This window comes from Hermetia illucens, chromosome 2, assembly GCF_905115235.1.
Source record: "Hermetia illucens chromosome 2, iHerIll2.2.curated.20191125, whole genome shotgun sequence".
In the NCBI taxonomy this organism is placed as follows: Eukaryota; Metazoa; Arthropoda; class Insecta; order Diptera; family Stratiomyidae; genus Hermetia; species Hermetia illucens.
This window is the reverse complement of record NC_051850.1, coordinates 43,387,566-43,411,778: the sequence shown is the minus strand read 5'-3', so window position 1 is coordinate 43,411,778 and position 24,213 is coordinate 43,387,566. Positions and strand designations below refer to the sequence as shown.

General features: G+C 40.2%; 2 protein-coding genes across 2 annotated transcripts in view; one reads left to right on the top strand and one right to left on the bottom strand.

Annotated features, from left to right (window-relative positions):
• LOC119648902 (ATP-binding cassette sub-family G member 1) overlaps positions 1 to 24,213 on the bottom strand; it is a 102,334-nt gene that overhangs the window by 32,849 nt on the left and 45,272 nt on the right. The window contains exon 3 of the mRNA XM_038050806.1: positions 3,398 to 3,634. Within this exon, the coding sequence (XP_037906734.1) occupies positions 3,398 to 3,482 (85 nt within the window). The 5' untranslated portion in view covers positions 3,483 to 3,634. The remainder of the gene's footprint in view (positions 1 to 3,397; positions 3,635 to 24,213) is intronic.
• Positions 22,667 to 23,238, top strand: LOC119648903 (tubulin polymerization-promoting protein homolog). Its single transcript, XM_038050807.1, has 2 exons — positions 22,667 to 22,992; positions 23,060 to 23,238. Exons 1-2 carry the CDS (start codon positions 22,781 to 22,783, stop codon positions 23,193 to 23,195), a joined length of 348 nt encoding a protein of 115 aa, XP_037906735.1. The 5' UTR covers positions 22,667 to 22,780; the 3' UTR covers positions 23,196 to 23,238.

The following is a 24,213-nucleotide window of genomic DNA, read 5'->3' as shown; positions in this document are numbered from 1 at the left end:
AGGAACCATCCTCATGGCAACTTGACCTAGCGAACAGGCAAGGTTCGGGACGACGTTCGACTACGTGTTCTTGCCGAAGGTCAGGGGACCGGGTTTGTCTGGATCCGGTGTTTAGGAATAACGTTTTTTAGCGTTTACATGACGCCGAACGAGACGATGCCGCACTTGCGGCGCCGGCTTGTTGCTCTGGAGGACGCCGTTTCGAGCACGGAGGGACGAATCCTGGTAGGCGGGTGCTTTAATAGCAGGGCCTTTGGATGGGGCATGCCTCAGTCAGATGCCAGAGGAAAACGGATTCTGAAAATGGCGGCGAGAACCGGACTCGTAGTTTTAAATATCGAATACACGCCAACATTTCGGCGCCCAGGCTGTGAAGGAAGCATTCCTGACATCAATTTTGCGTTGGAATCTCTGGCATCATCGGTGGACGGGTGGCGAGTCCCAGAAGACTTTTCGGCAAGTGATCACCAGTACATCGCGTTCGAAGTGGTTGACGCTACTTGCCGATGAACACCAACGCGACGCTCCCCCTGCCTGTGGAATGTCGCGGGGGTGAACATCGGGAAGTTCGTCAAAGCTCATGGAGCAGACAGGGCCGCGCTGGAGGGCGCTCGGGAATGTGGTAGTGTCACAGCTGACACCGTTGTAAATTCAGTGATGAACTTGATAACGACGGCGTGTGTGGCTTCCATGCCCCAGCGCGATAAGTCTTCTATGTGGATGGCAGAAATTGTCGACCTACGAAGGGAGTGTCATATGCTCTGCCATTTGGTACAACATTTGCACGCCAGCGAGGAAGCATGCGCCATAAAGGCACAATATAAATCAGCAAAAAGGAGAGTCCACTATAGCGCCTTGGTTGCGCTATAAATAAAAGCAAAGCTCGCGGCTGGCAGAACCTTGCCAACGAGGCGAATGAGGACCCGTGGGGGCTTGGTTATAAGCTTATCACCCTGAAAATCGGGCCTCTGCGGAGGCTCTGCATATCAAGTATCGACCAGATGGACGGAATTGTGGGGGCATTGTCCCTCACCAATCCTGTATGGGTTGATATCAATAGCGCGAAAAGCATCGAGGATTGCCCCTTTTCACAATGAGAGAGCTCGAAGAAGCGGTTCTCACTTTGAAAAACAAGAAAGCGCCAGGTCCTGATGGCATCCCGCGGAAGTTTACAAAGTGGTGTTTCGCCAATGGCTAGAATTGCTGTTTCAGACGTTCAACGCTTGCTTGCAGAAGGATATTTTTCCTTATCGATGGAAAATAGCCACACTCGCGCTGATCAGCAAGGGTAAAGGAAACCCGGAGGTCTCGTCTGCATACCGACCGTTTTATATGCTTGACACGGCCGGGAAAGTCCTTTTTTTAGAGATGGGTGTATAAGTTGCTCTGTCTTTAAACCCGATGGTCTGGTGCCAAAAGAAGCGACATAGAACGCGAACGCGGTAAAAATGGCTATAAATTTCTATATTTTGGTAGTCTACACACTCAATATGGTGTTGGCATTGCCATCTTAGAGGGTTTCCGTGATACCGTGTCGAACGATTTGATGAGCGGCTGATGAAGCTCATCATTATATCAGCTGAGCGGACTATTCACTCCTTCACTGCGTTCGCGCCACACACAAGTCGACTTGATGCCGAGAAAGATGCCTTTTGGCAGCTTTTCGATGAAAAGACTCGTCATGTGCCTGCTGATGACTACATCTCATTACCGGTTGGCTGGTGGTTACCGTCCAGCGAAATAAACCACCAAAAAAACTGCGTGAGCAACGCACTGGCTCGCCACGCATTAAATGGTGGCGATTTCGTCAGGAGAAAGAAGAAATGATCTCACTTACCCGATTACCAACGGTTACGAATTTGGAAGAATCGTGGAACCAGATGAAAGGCAAGATCAACAACGCGCCTCTGCAACCCTCGGGGTCACCAAGCCAGCTAAGCGGGATATCAACCGAAATACTTGGCCTTGGAATGACGATGTTGAAATGATCGTGTGTGAAAAGAAACGCCTTTACCACAAGTTTTCCGACGATAAAACGCTGGCCAATTGGAAAATTTATAAGAATGCCAGCCCGGAGCAAAGAAAGCGATCGTTACGATAAGAGAGAGATCTGTACTGGCTTGCCAAAAGCCGAAACGAAAACACAGGATATTGAACACTTCTGTTGTGGACGGTATTATCCTTACCAATCGTCGAGCTGCGAGGGATAGATTTCAACTGAAGAATGTGCTCATCTTACACTTCCACAATCTGACTGACAAGAAAGTACTACAGTTCCTAACTGGAAAAGGTAGTTCAACATAATGTCGAAATTATCGTCCGATCCCATACCATTAAGATTTCTTGACAACCGTAATCGCGAAATCGTTAAAATAATCGTGAATCAAGCCGGATTTGTCAAAACCTGCGGAACTACTGACATAATACACGTTGCGCGGTTACTCATTACATTACATTTCTGGATCTGGAGAAAGCGTTTGACCTTGTGCCACACGAACTCATCTTTTATGCTCTACGACAACACTTAGTGTCAGAAGAACTCGTGAGCTGGGTTCAAATGCTCTACCACCAAAGTAAAGTTCGAAATGTGGCGGGTGTATCAAAAGCGCTTCGCGTATCCCGGTAAGGGTGACGAAGATGTTATTACGTTGGACTAGTGACGTGGCACGTTTTGATCACATCCGGAATGATATTGGGTTGCATCAATCGTGGAGGGCTTCGATGCTATGGTCACGTAATTCATGCTAACAAGAATTCACTTGCCAAGAGTGGTCTGAATATCTAAGTCGATGGTAAGCGACCAAAAGGCTGGGCGAAACAACAGTGGCTTGATACGCTATGTGGTGATTTAAAAGTCTCGCAACTACATCCAGATCAGGTATTTGATAAGGTCAAATGGCGAAACCAGTCACAGCGAACTGACCCCTCTCTCCTTTGAGAGCGGGACAAAGGCTGAAGAAAAGGAAGAGGAAGCTGACACAATGGTTGCCTCACATCGCTCGGCTGGGTTTTGCGAAAACAGATCTCTATTAATATCGATTCACTTACTACCTGTCTGGCCATCACATGAAATTTATTCACACATGATTAATTTATTGCAAAAAATTAGACATGGGTATGGTGCATTCATGCAGTCAATTACTCGTGAATTTGTTATAAATCACGTCGGAGTCACATCACACCCCTTGAACGTTGAGCATTTTATTCTATTTATAAATATTTTATGAATATTTTTCGGAATTTAAATGTTTAAACATCCATCAATGAAATAAAAACTGCTTTTGTCTTTATTGAGTTAAACAAGCTTCAAAATTCAATATTTATATTCTTCTCACTGCTTCCGTGTGCAGACCAATCTTGTCTTAAATAATTTTGTTTTAACTAAATCTCAACTTACCGAAGTTTTTCCTTATTGGGACTGTGTAGCATATTTGTTGAAATTCAACATCTTTATTTGTTGCAATCATCGATGTTAACTCCATTTTAAACTAAGCACTTCCGAGAGCATACGATAAATCTTTTCAAGTGGTAGATTAATTATAAATTTTACTTTTCTTCCGGAAGATGTCGGTCAGTCGATTTAACCTAATTTACAAATATCACCGCATTTTTCTGGCAATATTAATTTGTTGACCTGCAAAAAGAGAATAAGACAAATAAGTATTATTTGATACTTTGCGCGGTTTTGGGGGAAGTGTAGATGTCTTGTTATGCTTCTTGTTGTTTATAAGTAATTGTTTGTAAGGAAAATGTAGGCTTATGAACATTTATTTTGAATGTAAATATAATTCAGACACAATTCTTTTTTTGGAATGGAATGAAATAAATATTTGATAATCTGTACAATAGAAGAGACTTTAGATTGTGAGCAGTATATATTGCAAAAAAATATTCGCAAAAGAGTGCAAAGTATTAAAAAATTTGAAATGAGTAATAGCATAACCAACTATATTATGATTAACCATGTATTTTACTAAAAAGTATATAAGAGTTTTGTGATAATAGTCGCCAACTGACTCTCAGGCGACTAAATGTACTTTGATATTTAGATAACAACATTGCGTTTCGCTTTATGGAATGTTAATAAGTAGCTCCTCCTCCGGGAATATCAATAGAATTAACTGAACCAGAAATTTTATAATTAAATTCCCCAATTCATCAAGTGAACATTGAAGTTATAAACATTCTCTGTGATTGAAGGAAATGGAAATATATATGTACGTTGAGAATACGTTACCCCTTCATGTTCATAGAAATATTTTATTTTCTATACAGTTCAAATTCAAGTACCTGAATTTTCCCATTTTGATGCTTCAGAAAACCGCATTTCCTTTCAATCCATGAGATTTGTGCACATCTGAAGAAGGCCTATCTGCTGTTATACAATACCATTAGGTGAAAATGATTGGGACGAACTCATCCGGTTCCAATGAATACATTTGTAACAAGATGCGTATGATTTTTTTCGAGAACTTTATATTGTATGATATCAAGTCAATTAATCATGTCAACAGATTAAGAAAAAATCATACCCCAATGAGGCGTAGAGACGAATTAATTTGCATATAATTGTCTTTCTTGGAAAGATTATACACCATGCAGGTGCCATGACAAATGATTTTTTTAGGCATTGTGTAAAACAAAACCTTGCTAAAAGGGTTCCATGTCTGCCTGTCCAGGTCATTTACTTGACAACGGCTGGGGCTATTGTCATCAAATTAGGAAGTCCCTTGTATGCAAGAACAATTTTAGTTTGAGTTTGAGCATACATGCATAAGGGGGATGGATATTTTTTCCACGATATGCCCCTGTGAGGTATCAAATGAAAGGGCTTAGTTATTGCTTTACAGCACTGACCCAACTTTTAACATGGATTTTTAAAAGAGGAGGAGAAACGTACACAATAGAGTCAAGAACATGATGATGGATATATATAAAACTTATCTGAGTTTAATTTCGATTAAATTATTTGAAATAATTAAAACTTGTTTTTTTCTATTCGCTAGTGTTATTTATTGGTCTTGCAAAAACCGATATTTCGGGAACCACTTGTTCCTTTCATTAGTGCTAATAATTCTGCTAACTCTCTAACTATATTTCTACTAATCTAAATCAATAATGCTATTTTAATTAATTAAATAGCTAAATTAGATTTTAAAGAATATCTAAATCCTGAAAAAGAAGAAATATTTAATTACATTTTAAAGACTCCGAATGTCTGAGTGGTTAGAGCACAAGGCTGTCGTACGGAAGGTCACGGTGGCGGCAGTGGGATTTGTATCGTGATTTGACGTCGAATACCAGTCGACTCAGTTGTGAATGAGTACCTGAGTCAAATCAGGTTAATAATCTCGGGCGAGCGTAATGCTGACCACATTGCCTTCTACAGTGTTCTGTAGTGTACCGTTAGGTCTTGAATTAAATGCTCTAACACACTTCAAGGCCCTGATCCAATATGGATTGTTGTGCCAACGATTATTATTATTAAAGACTTATTTGTATGTCCTGAAAGAAGAGAAAAGGTGACGCTCTATCTTTTTAATGAACACTGTACAGTCGACTTCTACCACATTAAAAGATCGAGCGTCAGCTCTTTAAATCTGTCCAAGCATATAAAAAGTACATTAAAAAGGTTCGACATACAACTAGTAGGATCAGGCCGTATCTATGTACCAGCTAAAAATCTCAGCTTGTTAAAGAAAAGGACCGAAAAACGGTAGAGGAGGTGAGGGGAATTCATAAAATTGCTTGCTCAGATTGTCCGAAGATGTATATCGGACAAACGAAAAGGCTGGTAACTACTAGATTTAGGGAGCATACGAAGCAGGCAGAGTTGGCTATCAAGTACTCCCGAAAATTCACAAAATCTATTTTGGCTAAGCTTATGGTGAAATGTGGCTATAAAATAAGCACCTACGATATGAAAGTATTAAAACAGGTAACAAAAATTAATCAGCGTATTCATTAGCAAACAGCCAGTAGACACTAGATTGAAATCAGATCAAGGTAATTGCTATTCTCCGTTATTTGAAAAACTTATGCAAGTTAAGTCTTTAAAATGTAACCAATTTTTTCTTCTTTTTCAGGATTTAGTCTTTAAAAAATTAATTTTGCAATATAATTAAGTAGAATATTATTATAGATTTAGATTAGTATAAAAATAGTTAATAAACTCACTGAAGAGCAGATTTGTTAGCACTGATGAAGAGAACAAGTGGTTCCCGAAATATCGGTATTTGCAAGACCAGACCAATAAATAACACTAGCGAATAGAAAAAAGCAAGTTTTAATTATTTCAAATAAACCCTAGGCTGTGTTACGCTATGACTTACAGGACGTGTTGAATCAAGTTGAACATAAACTACCCCAGGAGTTAAACCCCCTCCTGCCTAACTCAGCCCAACTTTATATGTCTACATCGATCCAAGATACCTCGTGGGCTGAAAAGTTCGTTCAAAATGCACCTCTATACATTTGACAGCTGTCGGACTATTAATTTTGGGATAGAACATTTTGAGTGAAGCAACTTTTGTTAGTTTGAAGAAAATGGATAAAAAGCAATTTCGCGTGTTAATAAAGCATTGCTTTTTGGCGAAAAAAATACTGCTTGGCTTGATCAACATTATTCGGAGTTTGCGCCGGGAAAATCAACCGTTGAGAAGTGGTTTGCTAAGTTTAAAGGATGTGAAGTGAGATCGAGGACGATGCAGTGGACGCCCCAAAGAGGCTTTTACTGGCGAAAATATCAAAAAGTTCACAAAATAATTTTGAATGAGTAAAGTGAAATTGATTGAAATAGCTGAGGCTCTACTGATATCAAAGGAACGTGTTGGACATATCGTACATGAATGTTTGGGGATGTGAAATGTTCGCTGGCAAGATATTTTACGCCGATGAAGAGGTAATCGGCAAATCGTACTATAAAAATAGTATCGACAAATTGTCTGACTGTTATAATAATTTTATTGCCCTCGAAGCACCTATATCGAATAATAAAATCAAATTTGATAAAAAAAAAATTTTCTATATTAGCCTAGGAACTTTTCAGCCCTTCTGACCTTATGTTTTCATATTGATGCATAGCATGGATCCTTGTTTCAGATCAGAATAGTATTCCGACTTTGGGGATTAGGCAGGAAAACGGTTGCGCTTACGGCTAATGTGGCCACACTGTCGGCGGCGATGAATGCTTTACGTTCGAGAGATCGGTCGCGCCTAAAGAAATGGGAGTCTGGGTAGCCGTGCGCCGCGGTCGGCACCAAACTCAGGCGTATGTTGGTCCCAGCTGTGCTAGCTGTACTTTTCTCGCCCAGCAACACGTCGCCTTACAGTGTACGACTCCCTTAGTAGGCGCAATTATCTAGTAGACACGGGCATGGAGTTCCCTTTTCCCTAGCCCTCCCCCTCCCTTGCCAATGGCAAGTAGACGTGAGTCTTGGATTGCGTAGGACTTTTTTGTGGGATTCATTTTGGCTGACATCAAGGTTTATATTATGTGCGGATTTCTTGTGTCCCTGATAGACTTCAGCACTCTATTATTTTTGAAAACATTGCCGACCCACCTATTCGTGCACTTCTTCAAAAATACCTCAGCATCATTACCAAGTGTAATCTCCCTCAGCCAGTTAAGTCCGATGGCTCTCCAATCTTCGCGAAGGTGCGTCTTTTACCACTACTTTTACCAAGGTATATGCAGATAATAGCAGTAGGTCGCCTCCACTCCATCTGATTCCAAAGTCCAACGGCGAATGACGACTTTCTGGGGATTATTGATGCCTGAATGCTCAGACGATTACGGACCGGTACCTTAATCTACTCATCCAGGAATACGTGGCATTATCTAGCAAACTGTCATGTTTTCTCGACCTAAGATCTCGCCAAGGCCTGCTACCAAATCCCTACAGCTCCCGGAAATATTCCAAAAACAGAAATTCATACACCTTTGGGCTCTTCGAGTTCACACAGATGACAATTTCCTTGTGCAATGTGGCACAAACCTTCCAGGGATTCTCAACTCGATCCGGACAAGGTGCATGCGCTACTAAAAAGGGTGAAAGAACTTAGAAGGCTCTTGGGTATTGTAAACTTCTACCGTCGATTTTTCGCATCATAGGCCGCGTCGAAAATGCTTATTCGTTCCTCGGAGTCCTCCATTCTTACAGCATACTCCCGATTAACCGGGTGGAGTAGATCAAAAGTCCGTACACTGCCCCAAAATGATTCGAATGGAGCTAATTTGGTCGGTTCTAGGGGATTCAGAACGAAAGCCAGCTTGCTCTTTGTTGTGCAGCTTCTAAGGTTTTTCCCGATGCGTTCAAGGATTGTGTTAACTATTATTTTCGCAATAGTCGGAAGCACTCAAATAACCGCCCCCTATCCATTTGTCGGATAAATGACGGGTGCTTTTCTTTGGACTCTTAAAGCTGTTTTCTACTCACTGGAAGTCATCTCAAATTCTCAAAACTTTCGAATGACTGGAAGCAACTGCTAAACAATTCCTTAGGGAGACTATCAATTCCGGTGGCTTTATTGTCTTTGAGTGCGTAAATGTCAAAAATAATTGGCTTCAGTTTGAGGCAACATTCTGTATTCGTTTGTTACCGCGAATTACCAGCGAACTCATTATTGATGACGACACATATTGAATCTGGGGGTTGACCCTCAGTTCCTCTGCGAATAAATGCAGTGGGTCGGTTAAAAGTTGCGAAAACTTACAAGCCTTTCACCGTGGTTGTTACGCCCACCAAGCCAGTGTTCCTCATTACACGCGCGAACAAGTTGTTATGACAGCTTACCAATTATGATCACAAGCAGGTTCTCGTTACTGTTGTTGAGGAGCGTGCATAACATTCAAGAAACCAGTCAAAATCGTTTTTAAAAACGAAAGACCGTAGCCGTGACTTCTGACCCGGTCCCCCCAGACAACAACCCTGCTTTTGACGTTTCAGTTGAGAGAGAAGGTTCGTAATCCGCAGGTTTTTGGCCAAAAAAATGTTTATTCCTCTTAGTTGGCTCTTAGGAGAAGCACGACAATGAATACTTTGAGTGAATTCTTAAACCCCAGTTTAATGGTATAATTGTGGAAATTAGAAATTTATTTATCAACGAATTAATAAGGCAATTTGGATTATATTTTATGTTCAAATGGAGGAGAAAGCAAAAAGCGTAAATCACTCATATGATTAAAAGTAGTAGAGGGAAATGAGGATAAGGACACGGTAAAAAGCATTCTGGACGCACGACAGTTTATATCATTGGTTACCAGAACGAAGCTTATCGTCGAGGGTCACTCCATGAATTTGGAACGATTTCAGATAGGGTAGATATTCACAGGGGAGTGAAAAGAGAGAAATGATGAGCTTTTCACCGAGTAACATATCAGAATTCGCTGATACCTAGGTATGTGTCCTAGGAAGGACAGATTATTGGTGGCGAACCATAGTCAATTATTTAAAGTAATCAGCATATAGCAAACAAAGGTAGGTGAAGTGGGATATCAAAATATCAAAATGGAAGATGAATGAGGAAGAGAACTATAGGAGAAAGTTGAGTGGAACGAATTTGGACAAATGTATTTTGTGTTTTTTGAGCCGCGGTCCTTAGAAAAAGACCCACAATACAATGCAATGGACTGATGTGCGGGGCAGAAATTTCAAGAGCCTCTTCTATCTTTGTCAACCAATTATTAAAGTGAATACCAATAAGCCGTTCTGGGTAGATGCACTCCGGTTTGGATATATCTAAGCGGTGATTGTATGAGTGCCTGAGCCAAATCAGGGTAATAATCACGAACGAGCCTAATGCTGATCAAATTGTCTCCTACAGGTTACTGTAACCCGGTAGGGTATCGTTACAGTCTTGAATGGAGTGCCTTAATACAATTCAAGACCCTGATCCAATTGGATTGTAGGGGCAACGATTTTTCACATTTACTCGCCTGTCACTATGCAAAAAAGACTGATTGGTCAGAAGAACCTTCATAGTAGCATCGAATACCCCGTCTTCTTATCCAGTGAATCTCGCGGTTTCGCATCAGCTTACTTATACCGTAGAAACATTCCAATCATTGCAAAATAAATGCCACGTGATCAGCTCAAATTTCCTTTAGGCGAAATTCTCGACTTGAATTGCTAGATGTGATCCGCTGGTAATTTTTCAGAGGGTTTAGATTGAGAACGTTAAGCTGACTCAATCAAGACAATCTAGTTGCAGCAAAGTATCGACAGGGCTTCAATGACAGGGTGTATAAGCGGGAGGTATGCGACTTTCACTACGACTAATTGAAGTGGTGGTCATAATGAAACTGAATAGAGAAGAGAGAGACCTGAACCTGAACATTAATAGACATCCAGGATTGCTGAAGGGTGCCTCAGAGGTCCAATATTATGAAAGGGTGACTACTCCTTTGTGGGATATGCCATGCAATGTGTTCACTATCCTTGGATGGCCGATGGCCTCTCTATAGCTGGGTGGAGGAAAACAAAAGAGGAGGTACGTAATCAGCCTTGGGGGAAGCGGAAACACATATAGCTACATTTCCATCTCTTTTTCTCATTTTATGTATTTAAATGAATACAGTAAACGCATGGGATTCTATTTAACGATTTGTCTACTTCTCCATTCTATTGTTTTTTCAAATTCATCTTAGGAATCTCGTCTCTTTATGTTCATGTTTCACGTCAAAATACTTTAACCTATCGCTGACATTAAAGCATTGATAAATTAATAATTCGCTTCACTGCTGAAGTTTTTTTTCAGTGTTTTTTTTTTTTTTTTAACAAAATATGTTAGAACACAGGCACTCCCATAAAAGAACCAATTACCACAATCCCGCTTGGCAATTGTGATCATACGAATACAATCGAGAGTCTATAATCGTAGAAATATATATTCGAAATTTTGAATTTTTCTCGAAATTTTTGTTAGATTATTTAGCGGGAAATAAACATAGACTTTTATCAGTGAACATTTTATAATTTCGTCTTTTATGGAAGTTTCATATATAATACATAAGTAGTACTTGTATAGTTATCTTAGCTTCCAATTGATAATGATATATTTGCAAAGTAGCAATTAAAAAGATTAATTTAGGTTACACGAGCCACATTTTTGTCTAGGTGATGAAAAAGAATGAATAGCTTCATAGATGTATTTCTATGATATCATGCGCTTCTAGCCATAAATAACATTTTTTATTGCCATTTCGCTTTCCTTACTTTCCTTTAGCTAAGAATTGGGAATTATCAAGTCAGTAATAAACTAAAGAGATATATCTACATCAGCGTTCCCGAAAAATCAAATCGTTCACATATTCATGACACTATGTCAGAACTCTTGCGTGTCAGGCTTCGTGCCTAGGGGCCATAAAGCTACCATTGTTTGATGATCATTATTCCTTCAAATAATAGATCCTCATCAGAAATAATAATAATAACAAAATCAACTAAACAAAAGTAAATAATATTAACAGTTCTGCAACCGAATCCTACCTCATGTTGGGGCGCTCCATTATGAATCAAGATCCTTGCATTGTCTCCCTAAAAAAACAACGTTGATCAAAAACCCAGGATGCAGTCTCGAATTAAAAGGAGTAGAGAAACGAGGTTAGTCAATGTCTTATTCCCAACGAAACGTAACGAAGGGATATTACACGAAAATATAAGATAATTTTTAAGGTTTTGTATGAAACAATGCCTTATTAAAACCGGTTTATTGTCTGCCTGTTTGCCTGCCTATCTGTTCGTCTGTCGCACGACATTTACTTCCAAACGACTGCAGCTATCGTTACGAAATATCATTTTGTGTTGTGTTTAAGCGGGAGCTCCCCATATGAAAAGGGGGAGCGAAACTTTCTTTAAAAGGAGAGGGTCATGTGGGGTATCAAATGAAAGGTTTCGATTAGTACTTTTCGAAAATTTCTTATATTGACTAAAATGCAGAGGAATGAAAACTCGAAATATGTGTCTAAAAAAGTGAAACAGGTCTCGTCCTCAGAACCTAACCAACCGAAAAATCTGAAAAAAAACACAGTGATGCGTCTATACAAAATCTAAGCGTCAAAATATGTATATCCCATTACAATATTTGCTCAAATAAAGTTAATAATAGCATATTACTATCTTTCAGAAATTTACCAGAAAAACATTTTAGGTCAATTTTAGAAGTACAAAAATTGCATGCAATGCAATCCAATCCAACTATTATTAACAAATGCAATCCAACTATTATTGAAAAAGTTACAAAAGGTCAAAATTTTGTATTTCGCATGGATTTATTGTACTTTAAGGCGTGTAGCACGTCATCACCATAACATAAAGTGAACTCATATGAAGGGTGGGGTTGGAGTTTGGAGTCATATCAAGGAATATTTTGAATTTCTAGCTTTGTATTAAATATATGTAGATGGGAGTACATAAGTTTCATACAAAAAATTCACCGATTCACGTGCAGACAACTGTGAAGAAACTGAATGACCCAATTGGCTTCCAATTAAGTGTAGCTTATTCAAAGTGCACCTGCATATACCATCATTTATTCTACGTTGTTAGTCAGTTATTAAACAAGAATACGAGTGGAATGCTGTCTACAGAACAAGGATCCAACATAATTGCTCCAAACCACATGCAACTACTCAGGGTGTAACTGTGTACATATATATATGTACATGTTTGGGATACTTTCAAAATTGCCTCAGATATCTTTAATGCGATCGGCACGTTGCATTATAATAAAGAAAATTTTAATTTTTTTTAAATTAACCACTGAATTTACAAAAAAGATTTAACTTCTGCGCTTGAGAAAGTTCAGATTATGTCACCAGCAAGTAATTAAAATTTTCAAGCGATCATGACAATTGAATTTATATCCATCTTGTTTTTTGATATAAAATCTTCTTCGGGTTTAATGTAATGCATAGCTTAAATTTTACATTTTATTTACATACTTTTACTGTCTGGTTTCTTGTTATGTGGTTTAATTACTAGAATCTTGTTTTTTTTCGTGTTTTAATTATCTGTTTTTGCCATTTTTAAATTGATGATCTCTCATGACATTTATGGTGACCATAACATTCCCATCTGAGTTTTCACTTAAAAGTTTTTATTATTCTGTTGTTAAAGTACTTTGAAGAGAAAATATAAATTTCAGAGGTTTTATTCTTATGATTGTCCTTTTTCTTATTGGCAAAGAAGGAATAATATATGCGCAAGTCGATATTAGGGGCAGATGCCGTTCTGTATCAATAATGCCATCATGAATCAACATTTCAAGGATTTGCTATCGATTTAAAATACTGAAAATATCTAGGCCATTAATAGATATTCTGAAATGTCATTTCCTTCAAGTTATATGCTTGATAAAATTACTAAGCACATATGTAAGTTTTATTATAATTGACTCCACCATATTAAACCAGTTAATATGGACTGCACCAAGTGCCCCACTAATTAAAAGTCCGTTAATTAAACGAGACGATCCTAGTATGGGCAGTAATGGTTAAATAGAAAACGTTGGAATAAATGCACCAGCGAATAGTAGAATGAGCTATTATGAACTAAATGCTAATACTGGAAGTACAGGCCCCCTTACTTTATAAGCTAACCTACCCGAACCACCCCTTTGGAAACTGTAGTCTCTTCTTCTTATTGTTTTTCGTCCTATTGCGCTTAAATAAGAAAGTGGGATGCCCGAGTTGATTTAGCGTCAACATTTCGATCTCGTTTACCAGGCGTTGAATCCAGGTTCACCACAGGTGCTTATGTCCGCCTTGGTGTTGAGTGTGATTATAATAAAGAAAAAACAACAAACTAAATGAAAATAAAGAAAAACTAATAACATGACAAAGGCTGCCTAGATACCCTATACTCCATAGAGAAGTGAGCAACAGACATATAAGCCTACAGTAGTGTAACCAGCACAAAGACAATATAAAATAATTCCTCAATTCATATTCTTGGTACGAGTATACGACGTTGAAGTTGATTCTAATGAATTTTTTGCCTTTTTACCTCCGCAAAACATATTTGGTGGATATTTTATGTTTAGGACGAAGGCTGTAATCAATACTTGAGGTATAACCGAGTAGTTTCTTGAAGAGTTTTTCCGGGTAACTACTTCTCTTCAAAACTTTCTTCTTTCTCGTCAGTTTTAGTCTAGTAGAGCTTATTGGCGGTTTTCCATTTGATTAAATCAGTTGATAGTCAGTGATGATGCGCGGGTAATTCTGGAGAGAGTCTCTGAGCTGCCATCGTACATCGTTTGCAATTGCGCTGAAGGTCTGGAGCAGCTTGATGTTCAGAACAATACTGACACCACCAGCTGAATGTTGCCAGGCAGCATGTGTTAGGAAGGTTCGGGGACAAACGAGCTGCCGATTATACTACGGGTTTGGGATCGTGCTCCTAAGTGTAGTGAAAAGGATGCGCAGGACACGGTGAAGCGTAAGTGAGGTGCAATATTTCCCAAATAGATTGGTAGCTTAGTAAAACGGCCAGTGAACTAATCGCTCTTTCAATAAACAGCCATAAGACATCTATATAAGAGTTATCAGTTATGTTAAAAGCGAAGGTATGGGTGTAACAGGAAGTAATGATTTAATGTTCACATTTCTGCTGGGGAAGCTCAATCATCAACACGAGGGGATTGAGCCTACTAGAATATCTGGTAGAGTCCCCACTACAATGCATAAAGGATAATATCAGGTGAGCGCTATCGCGGGAATGGTCTCCTTTAATATGGAAGGAGAGCCTATCCAATCTAGATGACTGCAGATTCCAGCTACTAAATGGTAGAGAACGTGACAATAGCCACGATACAAAAGAAACTTCAAGAGCTGGAACAAGCTAGACAAGCGACTCGTACGCGGGACTTAAATGTGCTGGTGTAGACCAGAGCCCTCCCCGCGAAGTATAACTTCACAATGTTCATACAGCGAAATGAATGGAAGAGTGGAGGCGGTTTTAGTGAGTATGAATCTCGCAGGCTGCCGCAACACAGCACAGTACCGTCTTTTTAATATATCCAACTTCATTAATAAAACATAAAACGCAGAGAAAGAAGACAACGGCATTCCTCAATTAAACCTAGAAGTCTGATGCAACCGTGGGCTGTAACTACTATAAAGCGGCCTAGAAAGCTCTGAAAAACAACTACAAGCGCGTTTATTAAGAGGCTTATTCGCTTAAGATGACCTAGAAGTTGAATATCAGCCAACAGCTGGGTAATCGATTGCAGGTGGGAAAATACCCATGAAGAGATGAAGAAACCACAAACTACCGTCATACGCAGCATATATAATCCCGGTACAGGGCCGCCAGTCACATACAGTTCGTAAGCCAGAGATTGGACCTTGCATGCAAAATCGTGTCACTTAAGTGAATAAAATGGACATTTAACATATAACAATTCCTACTTTGGCAATAAAAGGAAGAGATACCCCGGGTCCACATTTTCGAAATATCTACCTTACGTCTTTGGCATACGATGACATGAAGATGACACCCAAACCTGGGACACTCACCTGCTTGGACGCGATCAGCTTCTAACCGATCAAATCCCTACTAAAAGGACTGGAAAGACTAATAATCCGTTCAGAAGAAACATGTAGATACTTAGGTGACCATTTCACTTCAGCCAGCATGCTCACTCGAAATGCAACATATCCGTCATGAACATCGAAGGTGCATTCAATTATACTTCGTTCACAACCATTCGTGGGCAGCATAGCATGGAATAGATTAATCATTTGGATTCTTCACATACTGAAGTACCCTTCTTATGTCTCCAGGTAATAGATACTTTGAGCTAACATTGCGGAACGATTTAGCCATAATAATTATCGCTGGGCACTGTGTATGACCACTTGGATGAAACTCTGTAGATAATCCACGTTAGATGTTTCCGTAAAGAACTTTCGGTAAACGCCAGAAAGACTGAACTGGTTTTGTTCATTAAGAACAATAGGTGGGGCACCAACACACTACCCACTTTATCAAACGAGCGCATTTCGACTCCAAACTAACAGCAGAAAGCTGGTAGCACAGATCCTCGCTGCGTTGCTTAAGTATTACTGGGGCGAGAAGCAGAAGTATCTCAACCACCCAAAGCTAATACTGTACGGTAATGTATCTCTCTGCAAATCCTTCTAGCATTGCAGACTCAGTAACTACCAGCCACGGGAAGAAGCGGATCGGACTCAGCGGTGTTCTCGAAAAAGCTAGTTATAGTATTAGCCCGTTCTCCCAGAGTGATTACGATCACATTGCAGGCGGGAATTTATGCTATTTTCTTGGCAGTAGGAGAATGTTTCGACGGTCTGACAGCATCATCAGCATCAAATAGTAATACCATCTCAAGCCAGTTGGTGTGGTGACAGCGGCTTCTGGAACTTAGTCGACTGTAGGAAACATTTCTGATGTGGATACGAAGGCATTCGTAAATTGATGGCAATGAAGATACTGATAAAATTTGTCGGCAAAGGTCTGGCTCCATAATGGTCAGACCACAACCAGTATTTGACGTAAGGATATTCACAGGCAGGCGAAAATCTTTTTGGAAAAACTCGTGGTCTCTTGAGTGACATTTTTACTATCCCTTAACAAGGGGTATCATATGCTTTACCAAGGTGTGGTCAGGATATACTTTGGCATTCAGATAACGACATCTACAATGTAATCTTGAGGAAGTGTTTTCTGAAAAGCATGCTGTCACTTGTAGAAATTGCCTTTCTCCTCCATATCGGAAATATTCATTGGTACGTTACATTGCTCAATTGTGATGGTCCTTAGCCTGTTTCGGAATTTTGTAGTCAGAAACCATTTATATCGTTGAAAAACTTGTTCCAGTTGAAGAAGGCGAATATTTTGTGGGTCTAGACAAAGCCGTAGAGGGGTGTGCGTGCAGTTTAAAAGGTCGTAAATATGAAGTCAGTCCTTATCTGAGATTGCAGGTTGCTAGCACGAAAATTACCACACGACTTTCACGATAATCAGCGAATGCTTGGAGTGTTTTCGTAAACTCCAGCTCAGTGAGCACAATTTATTTAATGAATAATACACAGACAAGTATATTTCACATTGCTTATTTTCTTTAGAAGAACTTGTGCTTAAAACTAAGGAAGGAGACAGGGCCAAAGAACCCAAACGGTAGGGTATTGTGTGACTATCATAATCCCGGGATCGGACAATGAAAGTACATGTCGAGCTCCACAAGGAGGACTTCAAAAATGTCCGCACAACGGGTATTACTGGAGGCGATGCAGAATTTAATATTAGAGTAGACAGAGCAGTCCATCAGACAATTACAGAATTTGAAAAGGGTACATATATCAAGGGAGATTCTGAGTTGATGCGGAGAAGGGTGAGCATTGTACAGCTTCTAGAGCGCGACGGTCACAATTGCGGAAGGGGAACCAGGCTACACAGCAATAATCAAGGATGTTTCTAACAAGGGAATTGGAAAGTGTAAAATAGGGCTGGATTGAGGTAAAGTCGAAGGAGGTACGTAAAATAAAACTAGACATTTTGGAAACACGATTGATGCTGTCAAAGTGGGAATTAATATGAAGTTTGCGCTCGAATATTACACCTAGATCTTCAGATCAGATCAGCAGGCATTGTTTATCAAAAGAGTAGAAGAAGGGAAGATTTAAGCGAATAGCACATCCAGTGGAATTTGCGCGGCAGAGTAGCTAGGTTAGACTGGAAGAGAGCATAGTCCAGCGGAGATGGAACAGAGGCAAATAATTTAATTTCGTCCATGTAAAGCAAGCACCGATAGATGGAGGGGGGTCATGAAAAGACACTCCGCCGAAGTTCCTCGGGTTTTGAGGACAAAGATAATAGGCGTCTCTTCCAAAGATGAGGAAACTTTAGTTGAAGATTATACCCAGAGGGAAGAAAATTTATTGTTGCTGTTAACAACTACGAACTTACGAAACCCATCGGACATTGGTGTTGACATGATCAATGAGGAACTTAATTAAGGAAGAAGTAGGAAAAGTATTAGCGAGAGATTTGGAGCCTGCACCTAGAAAGGGCGTAGAGAGGGTGGTGGTCGACGAAGTAAATACGAAAGAGAAGTAAGAATAAACTATGTCGCAGAAGTGTTGTGGGGAATTGGCAATGGAGTCAACAAAATTGATGGAAGAAGGGAAAGACTGGGTGGGGTTACGGAATGACGAGTGCGGGATAACGCTCAACAAGTATCTTAAAAGCCAGAAGCTTCTTCCGCAGTGCATGGTTTAGGCGGATGTTTTTATGGGTCTCCGTGGTGAACCAAATTGGGTACGAACGCAGACAAGTAGGAGAAGAACGGACATAACAGGAGAAGAGATCGGAAAGAATGTTGTAAAAATTGCAAAGAGCGTGATCACGGGTTGAGTTATATAATATGTGATTCGAGCTAAGGCTGAATTGAGACCGTCAACGTTAACTTTGCGGAAGCTGAACTTACATAATTAGCGCGTGGTTTTAGAGTTTGAAGCTGCATGGTGAGCGTCAGTCACACGGAGATGTGCGGGAAAGTGTGAAGAGGTGGCGGAAGGAAGAGATCGAGAGTGCAGAACAAGTGTTCATAAAAGGGAAGAATGTGAAAGGTTGTTGGAAGGAATTTGAAAATCGATCGAACCATTTAAAAAAAGGGAGGAAAGGGAACTTGATAGTAGACAGTACCGGTAAACTTTCAAACAATTCTTCATATAAGTGGGGGAGGCGAGCATAGGGAATGCTATACAAGATACACTTAACGGAAGGGAATCGAACGGGGAGAAACCTAAGGCAGCCGTAGGGAGGGCCAGAGGAGGAGAAGACCGGTCCAGCGCGGAGAGCCGGATTCTCGTGCTGTCTTGTTGAGAACTTCCTTTTTCGCAGCGCGAATTGATTGTGCTATGATATTTTTATCGTTAGCGAATCCAAAAATTTGTAGGCGTTTGTAAAATTATGTTACCCCTGTATTGAATGGTCGGTTGCTGAAACCATACTCGAAGGTTAATTTCAAGCTGTCTCAGCGATCATGTCGTTTTGTTTTAATCTAAGACTTGACACATTGTGGTTATTCCCTTCACTTGGAATTCAGTTTTTAGTATTGTAAGCTCGTTTGACTCTACCTATTTTTTGGCTTAACAAACCATATACTATACGGTACCTCGCGCTTGGAACTGTCAGACGCCTGAAAAAAATCTATGAAGGACCGATGTGCATCTATATTGAGTTCGAACCGATTTTCTATCACTTTCTTTATATTCAAAATCATTGGCTTCTTTTGGCTTTTATTTTCAGGATAGAATGCGGACTGTGACAATAAAGTGCTTATGTAGTTATCAGAAGTATTTTAGTCTAAATTTTAGGCTGGTGTACCTGGTGGTCCCACTCTGAAAAAGTTTAGCTAGGATACCAGCAATTGCTGGAACATAATTTAATTTTTGGCTACGGAAGGTTGCTTTAAATTCTTTTGCTGGGGTGGACTCGATATAGGTTGCATCATGTGGTCATGTTGAGTTGTTGGGTTGTTGGGTTGAGCTTTTTTAAAAATATTCCATGCACCTTTTGTTTACATTGACGAGGTTGCATTGCGTTGATCATCTTAACAGAGAATCGTTTCTGCTTTGTAGCTTCCACGGAAATTCTTCATATCTTTCAAACAGCATGTGCTTCAGGAATGTTTTTACTTCATTAAGATATAAATAAGTAGATAACTTAGTCACGCATTCTGCCGCAGTCCGACATCTTTTCATTTCTGTCTGTCTGTCACACGTACTTTCCTCCAAAACGGCTAAACCGATCCGACCAAAATAACATATAGGACATATAGGAACTATCAAATCCCACGTATACAGTGAGTGACATAAATTTACGTGCAGTTTAAAGGAGGCTCCCCATACCTGTAAAGGAGGAATGTAAAAATTTTTTTCATCGAATATAATCGAATGAAAGGTCTCAATTAGTATTTTCTGAATCCGATATTACTTTTGAGGTGAATTGCAAAGTGCGCGAGTAAGGACTCATTTTCGGAAACTACCAAACCTAAAAATCCGAAAAAAATCAGGGTGGTGTGCTTAGATGAAATCTAGGCCTGAAAATATGTCACATTACGATATCTGCTCAAATAAACTTGCTAATAGTACATTAACAACTTTTAGAAATTGACTGAAAAGCTCCCTTTAAGTTCATCATAGGAGTACTAAATTTTGCACCGACATAGAGGTAGTATCGTGCATACGCATGTAAGTTTCATGAAAATCCAACTATTAGTGTCAAAGTTACAGCAGTTCAAACTTATCAATTTCGTGAGAATTAGCAGCATCCTAAGCCATAAAAATAAGATGCTAAGTTCATAATTAACGAGAATAATTGACATTCGAGTGAAATATTAAAATTCCTTTCATGAAGAATCTACTTCTCCCCAGCCCTTTTTATGGTTTTGTGTGAAACAAAACCTTATGAGAATCAATTCGGTGTCTGTCTGTCCGTCTTTTTTTTTGTTTTTGTTTTTTTTTTAAGGAGGTGGAAATCTTCAAAAGACTCTGGTCTGGGCACGCAAGAGTATCGGATGAGCAGCCTACGTTCGACATCATCCTTGCCAGAGCCATACTCGTAATGGATGCTTTTCTAAAAATATGCTCTATGTGCTGCCTAAAATTGAGTCCTCCGTTTATCATCACCCCCAAGTATTTCCTAGCCGGCTTGGAAGTGATAATACGTTTTCCGATTCTAATTCAGGTGTAATTTCTTTTGCGGCGCTCAGTGATGAGGACCGCTTCCGTGTTTTCCTCCGCGAGTGCAAGTCCAGCACAAAGCCTTAACAACACTGTTTGCTTCGCTTGAGTATAACTCAGGATCCTAGAGATGCTTTGCGACCACAACCAGTGCTATATCATCGGCGTAACCCACCACCGTGGCCTCCTCCGGAACCGGAAGGTTCAGTACATCATTATATATGAGGTTCCACAGTAGTGGACCCAGTGCAGAGCTTTGTGGGACACCCGCGGAGACAACGTACTTCTTGGGTCCATCATCGGTATTGTGCTAGAGTGCTCGCCCTTGCAAGAAGCTATCGACAATAGCGACGAGGTAGGTGGGAACATGAATCGTCGCCAGAGACTTTCGTATAAGGTTCCAATTGGCGGAGTTCGATGCATTCCTCCCATTCAGGGTTACCATCACACAATATTTGCTGGTACAACCCTTCTGTGAATTGCCAATTTTCAGCCAAGCTAGTAACCATTTTGATGGCATCAATGGTTGATCTGGCTTTACGGAACTCATACTGTCTATCTGAAAAGCCCTCTTGGCTCTCGACGACTGGGAGTAATCTATCGCTACAACATTTTCCCCATAGTGTCTAGAAGACATATGGGTCTATAGGAGGACGGTTCCCCTGACGGTTTGCCAGCCTCAGGCAGCAGCACTAGCAGGAAAGATACCCTCGGACATGCACGTTTCGAATAACTCCGCGAACATATCCGGTCTACATTTGACGGCAAGTTTGAGGACCTTATTCGGTATGCCATCAAGACCTGGGGCTTTGCTGCCGCCTATTCGACTGCAGATCTACAGGAACTCGTCCCTGGTGACTGGTGGAATCGGCGTCATATTCAGGGGACGTGGAAAGGTGTCAGTACCCTCCTTTTGCTGGGTAAATAGCCTATGGATTATTTTCAACAAGAGCATAGGGCACATGATCTGAGGAGATGATCGACCCCTTTGGTTGCTTCTCAATTCATTTCACCATATAGGGTTAGTTACTGGAGGTTTGATTTGGTATATTCCTGAACACTTTTTTGTTTTGAAAGTTCCGTTCTGTTCTGTAATTTACGGTGAAAGTGTCGTACTTGCAAATGCGCTTGCTTCTGACCGGCTGTCGTTAGCACCTTCAAGTTGGGGAGAGAGACGTTCTTTCCCACTTTTGATGCGCTGTCGGCGGCGGAACTTGGTTCTTTGGTAGTAATTCCCTGAATCCTTCTCTTTCTTTTATTCTGGTCACATGCTTTTCGTGATTTTAAGTTGAGTTTGGTTTTTCTATTGCTATTTGTAACTGTCCAAAGTAAATATTATAAATAATCAACGTAAAGGACACTCTATAAAAACAAATCGTGCAGTAAATTTATACGCGCTATGCATGGTAAATGAACGGAATAACATACTTTTGTATGTACACTCATTGTAAAGATTATTAGGAAAACTAGATTAGTGCTCAATCATCGATTGAGGTCAAAAGCTATAAAACGAAGTACAGTAGATACGAGGGGATGCTGATTATTCAATCGAGATCACGACCACGGTCAATGTTGTGTTAAGTGCACAACAGTCTATAGTACAATTCAGAACTTGGCGTAGTAAACTGACTATTGATTTGGCATTTTTTGCAATTCAAGTAAATGCAAACTACTTTCGCGTGTGGCAAATAAGTTGAGTCGTCAGCAATTCACCCATGCGTCCACTAACGTGAACGAAACTTACATAAATACAGACGGCACTTAAACCTCGACAGATTAAGGGTAAATATGTTGTGATGCTAGTTATTTCATGCACGGTTGAATAAGCCAGGGAGGTGTCAGTTAGTGATAACCCTAGCACAAAGCAGCCACAATAATTGAACATCATAAGTGGTAGGCAGAGCGGCGGTTGGAGCGCATTAACGTACATTATTTTATCTATGCATTCGAATTCTGGTAGTAGCAATCTGAGAAAATTATGTCTATTTTAATTTTCCCTCAAATTCGAAACTCTTGATCTTTTCTGAGAAAAGTTAAATAAAATTTAAATTAATTTAAAAATTTTAAGTAATGGCAAAAACGACAAAAGAGGACGACGGGGAAGAGGTTGAAGTTGTAACTTTCGAATCCTTATTCGATGCCTACTCCAATTTTGGCCCTAATTCCGCCGAAGGGGAAGTGGGTATACTTCTGTCTCAAGTGGATTTATGGATGAAACAAGCAAAACTTATCGATGGCAATGTGACATTGACGGATACTGGGATGGTTTTCAATAAATTCAAGTATCAAAACTAAATTTGAACTGATATCTAATTAGCAGTGGAGTCATTTATTTATATTGTTTTATAGAAAGCGCCGTATTACTCTGCAAGAATATGAGCAATTTTTATTGGACTTATGTGAGAGGAAAAAGTTGAACATTGAAGACATCAAAGGCAAATTATTTAACGCAGGAATGCCAACACTTGCTCCAAAAATTGCATGATCAATTTTAGCTCCTTTAATATGTGTTTTTTTCTTTTAAATAAATTCTAAATTTAAAATCTATAAAGTACAAAGAGCAGTTCAACATTTACTTATCCTTTCATGACTATGGTGGTCAAAGGCTGGTGTAGGTCCCGGGCGAAACGTGGATTGGTATCCACGATGGAGCATAACACCTAGGAAACCCCTGCTGAACCACTTCCACGTGGTGACCGCTAGGAGCTCTTTTTTAACGAAAAGCAGCAGACGAGGAAGGATGAATGCGAGTTTCCGCTCCTAAAAACGGGGCAAACTGCACCAAAAGGTTCTCCAAGTTGGAGGTTGGGTAGGGCTGACAACCCTACACGGAAAACAACCTGTTATGAAGACACAACAGGGGCCGCGGAATGGACTGATAACACAGCGCCAAACCCGGCAACGACAACGGATTAACGATTTGCGCATTTGCTCATGAAACGTGCGCTCCCTGTACAGAGACGGAGCTACCAAGCAGCTAGCCGATACTCTGTCCCAATATAGGGCTGATGTAACAGGGTTGCAGGAGATGCGTTGGATAGGGACCGGTTTCATGGAGAAGACTCGCTACACCATATATTCAAGCGGCCACCCACTAAACCATGTGCTCTTAGTCAGCCAAAAAATGAAACCTGCTATTATCGGCTCTGAAAACATAAGCGAACGGCTATCCACTCATCGTTTGCCAGACAAATTTAAAAACATAAACCTCATTAAAGTTCACACCCCTACAGAGGAGACTGCGTTCTACGAGGCAGTAGAACGAGCCTTCAAAGCCTGTCCCAGGTATGAGGCGACACGTTGGCTCCAAGACCTTACATAAAAATACAAATGATAACGAACTGCGGATTATTCAACTAGCAGTGTCACACGAAATGGTTGTTGGTAGTACCTGGTTTGCGCGGAAAGCGGCCCACCACACAAACGTGGGCCTCTCCAGATGGGACCACTTTCAACCAGATTGGCCATGTGCTGATCGAACGCCACCAACTCCTAGCCTTGTT

Excerpts from the sequence above, each read along its gene's own strand:
- LOC119648903 (XM_038050807.1), top strand. The coding sequence starts at position 22,781 with ATGGCAAAAACGACAAAAGAGGACGACGGGGAAGAGGTTGAAGTTGTA. Across the intron at positions 22,993-23,059 it reads ATGGTTTTCAATAAATTCAA|AAAGCGCCGTATTACTCTGC; the intron begins GTATCAAAACTA and ends ATTGTTTTATAG.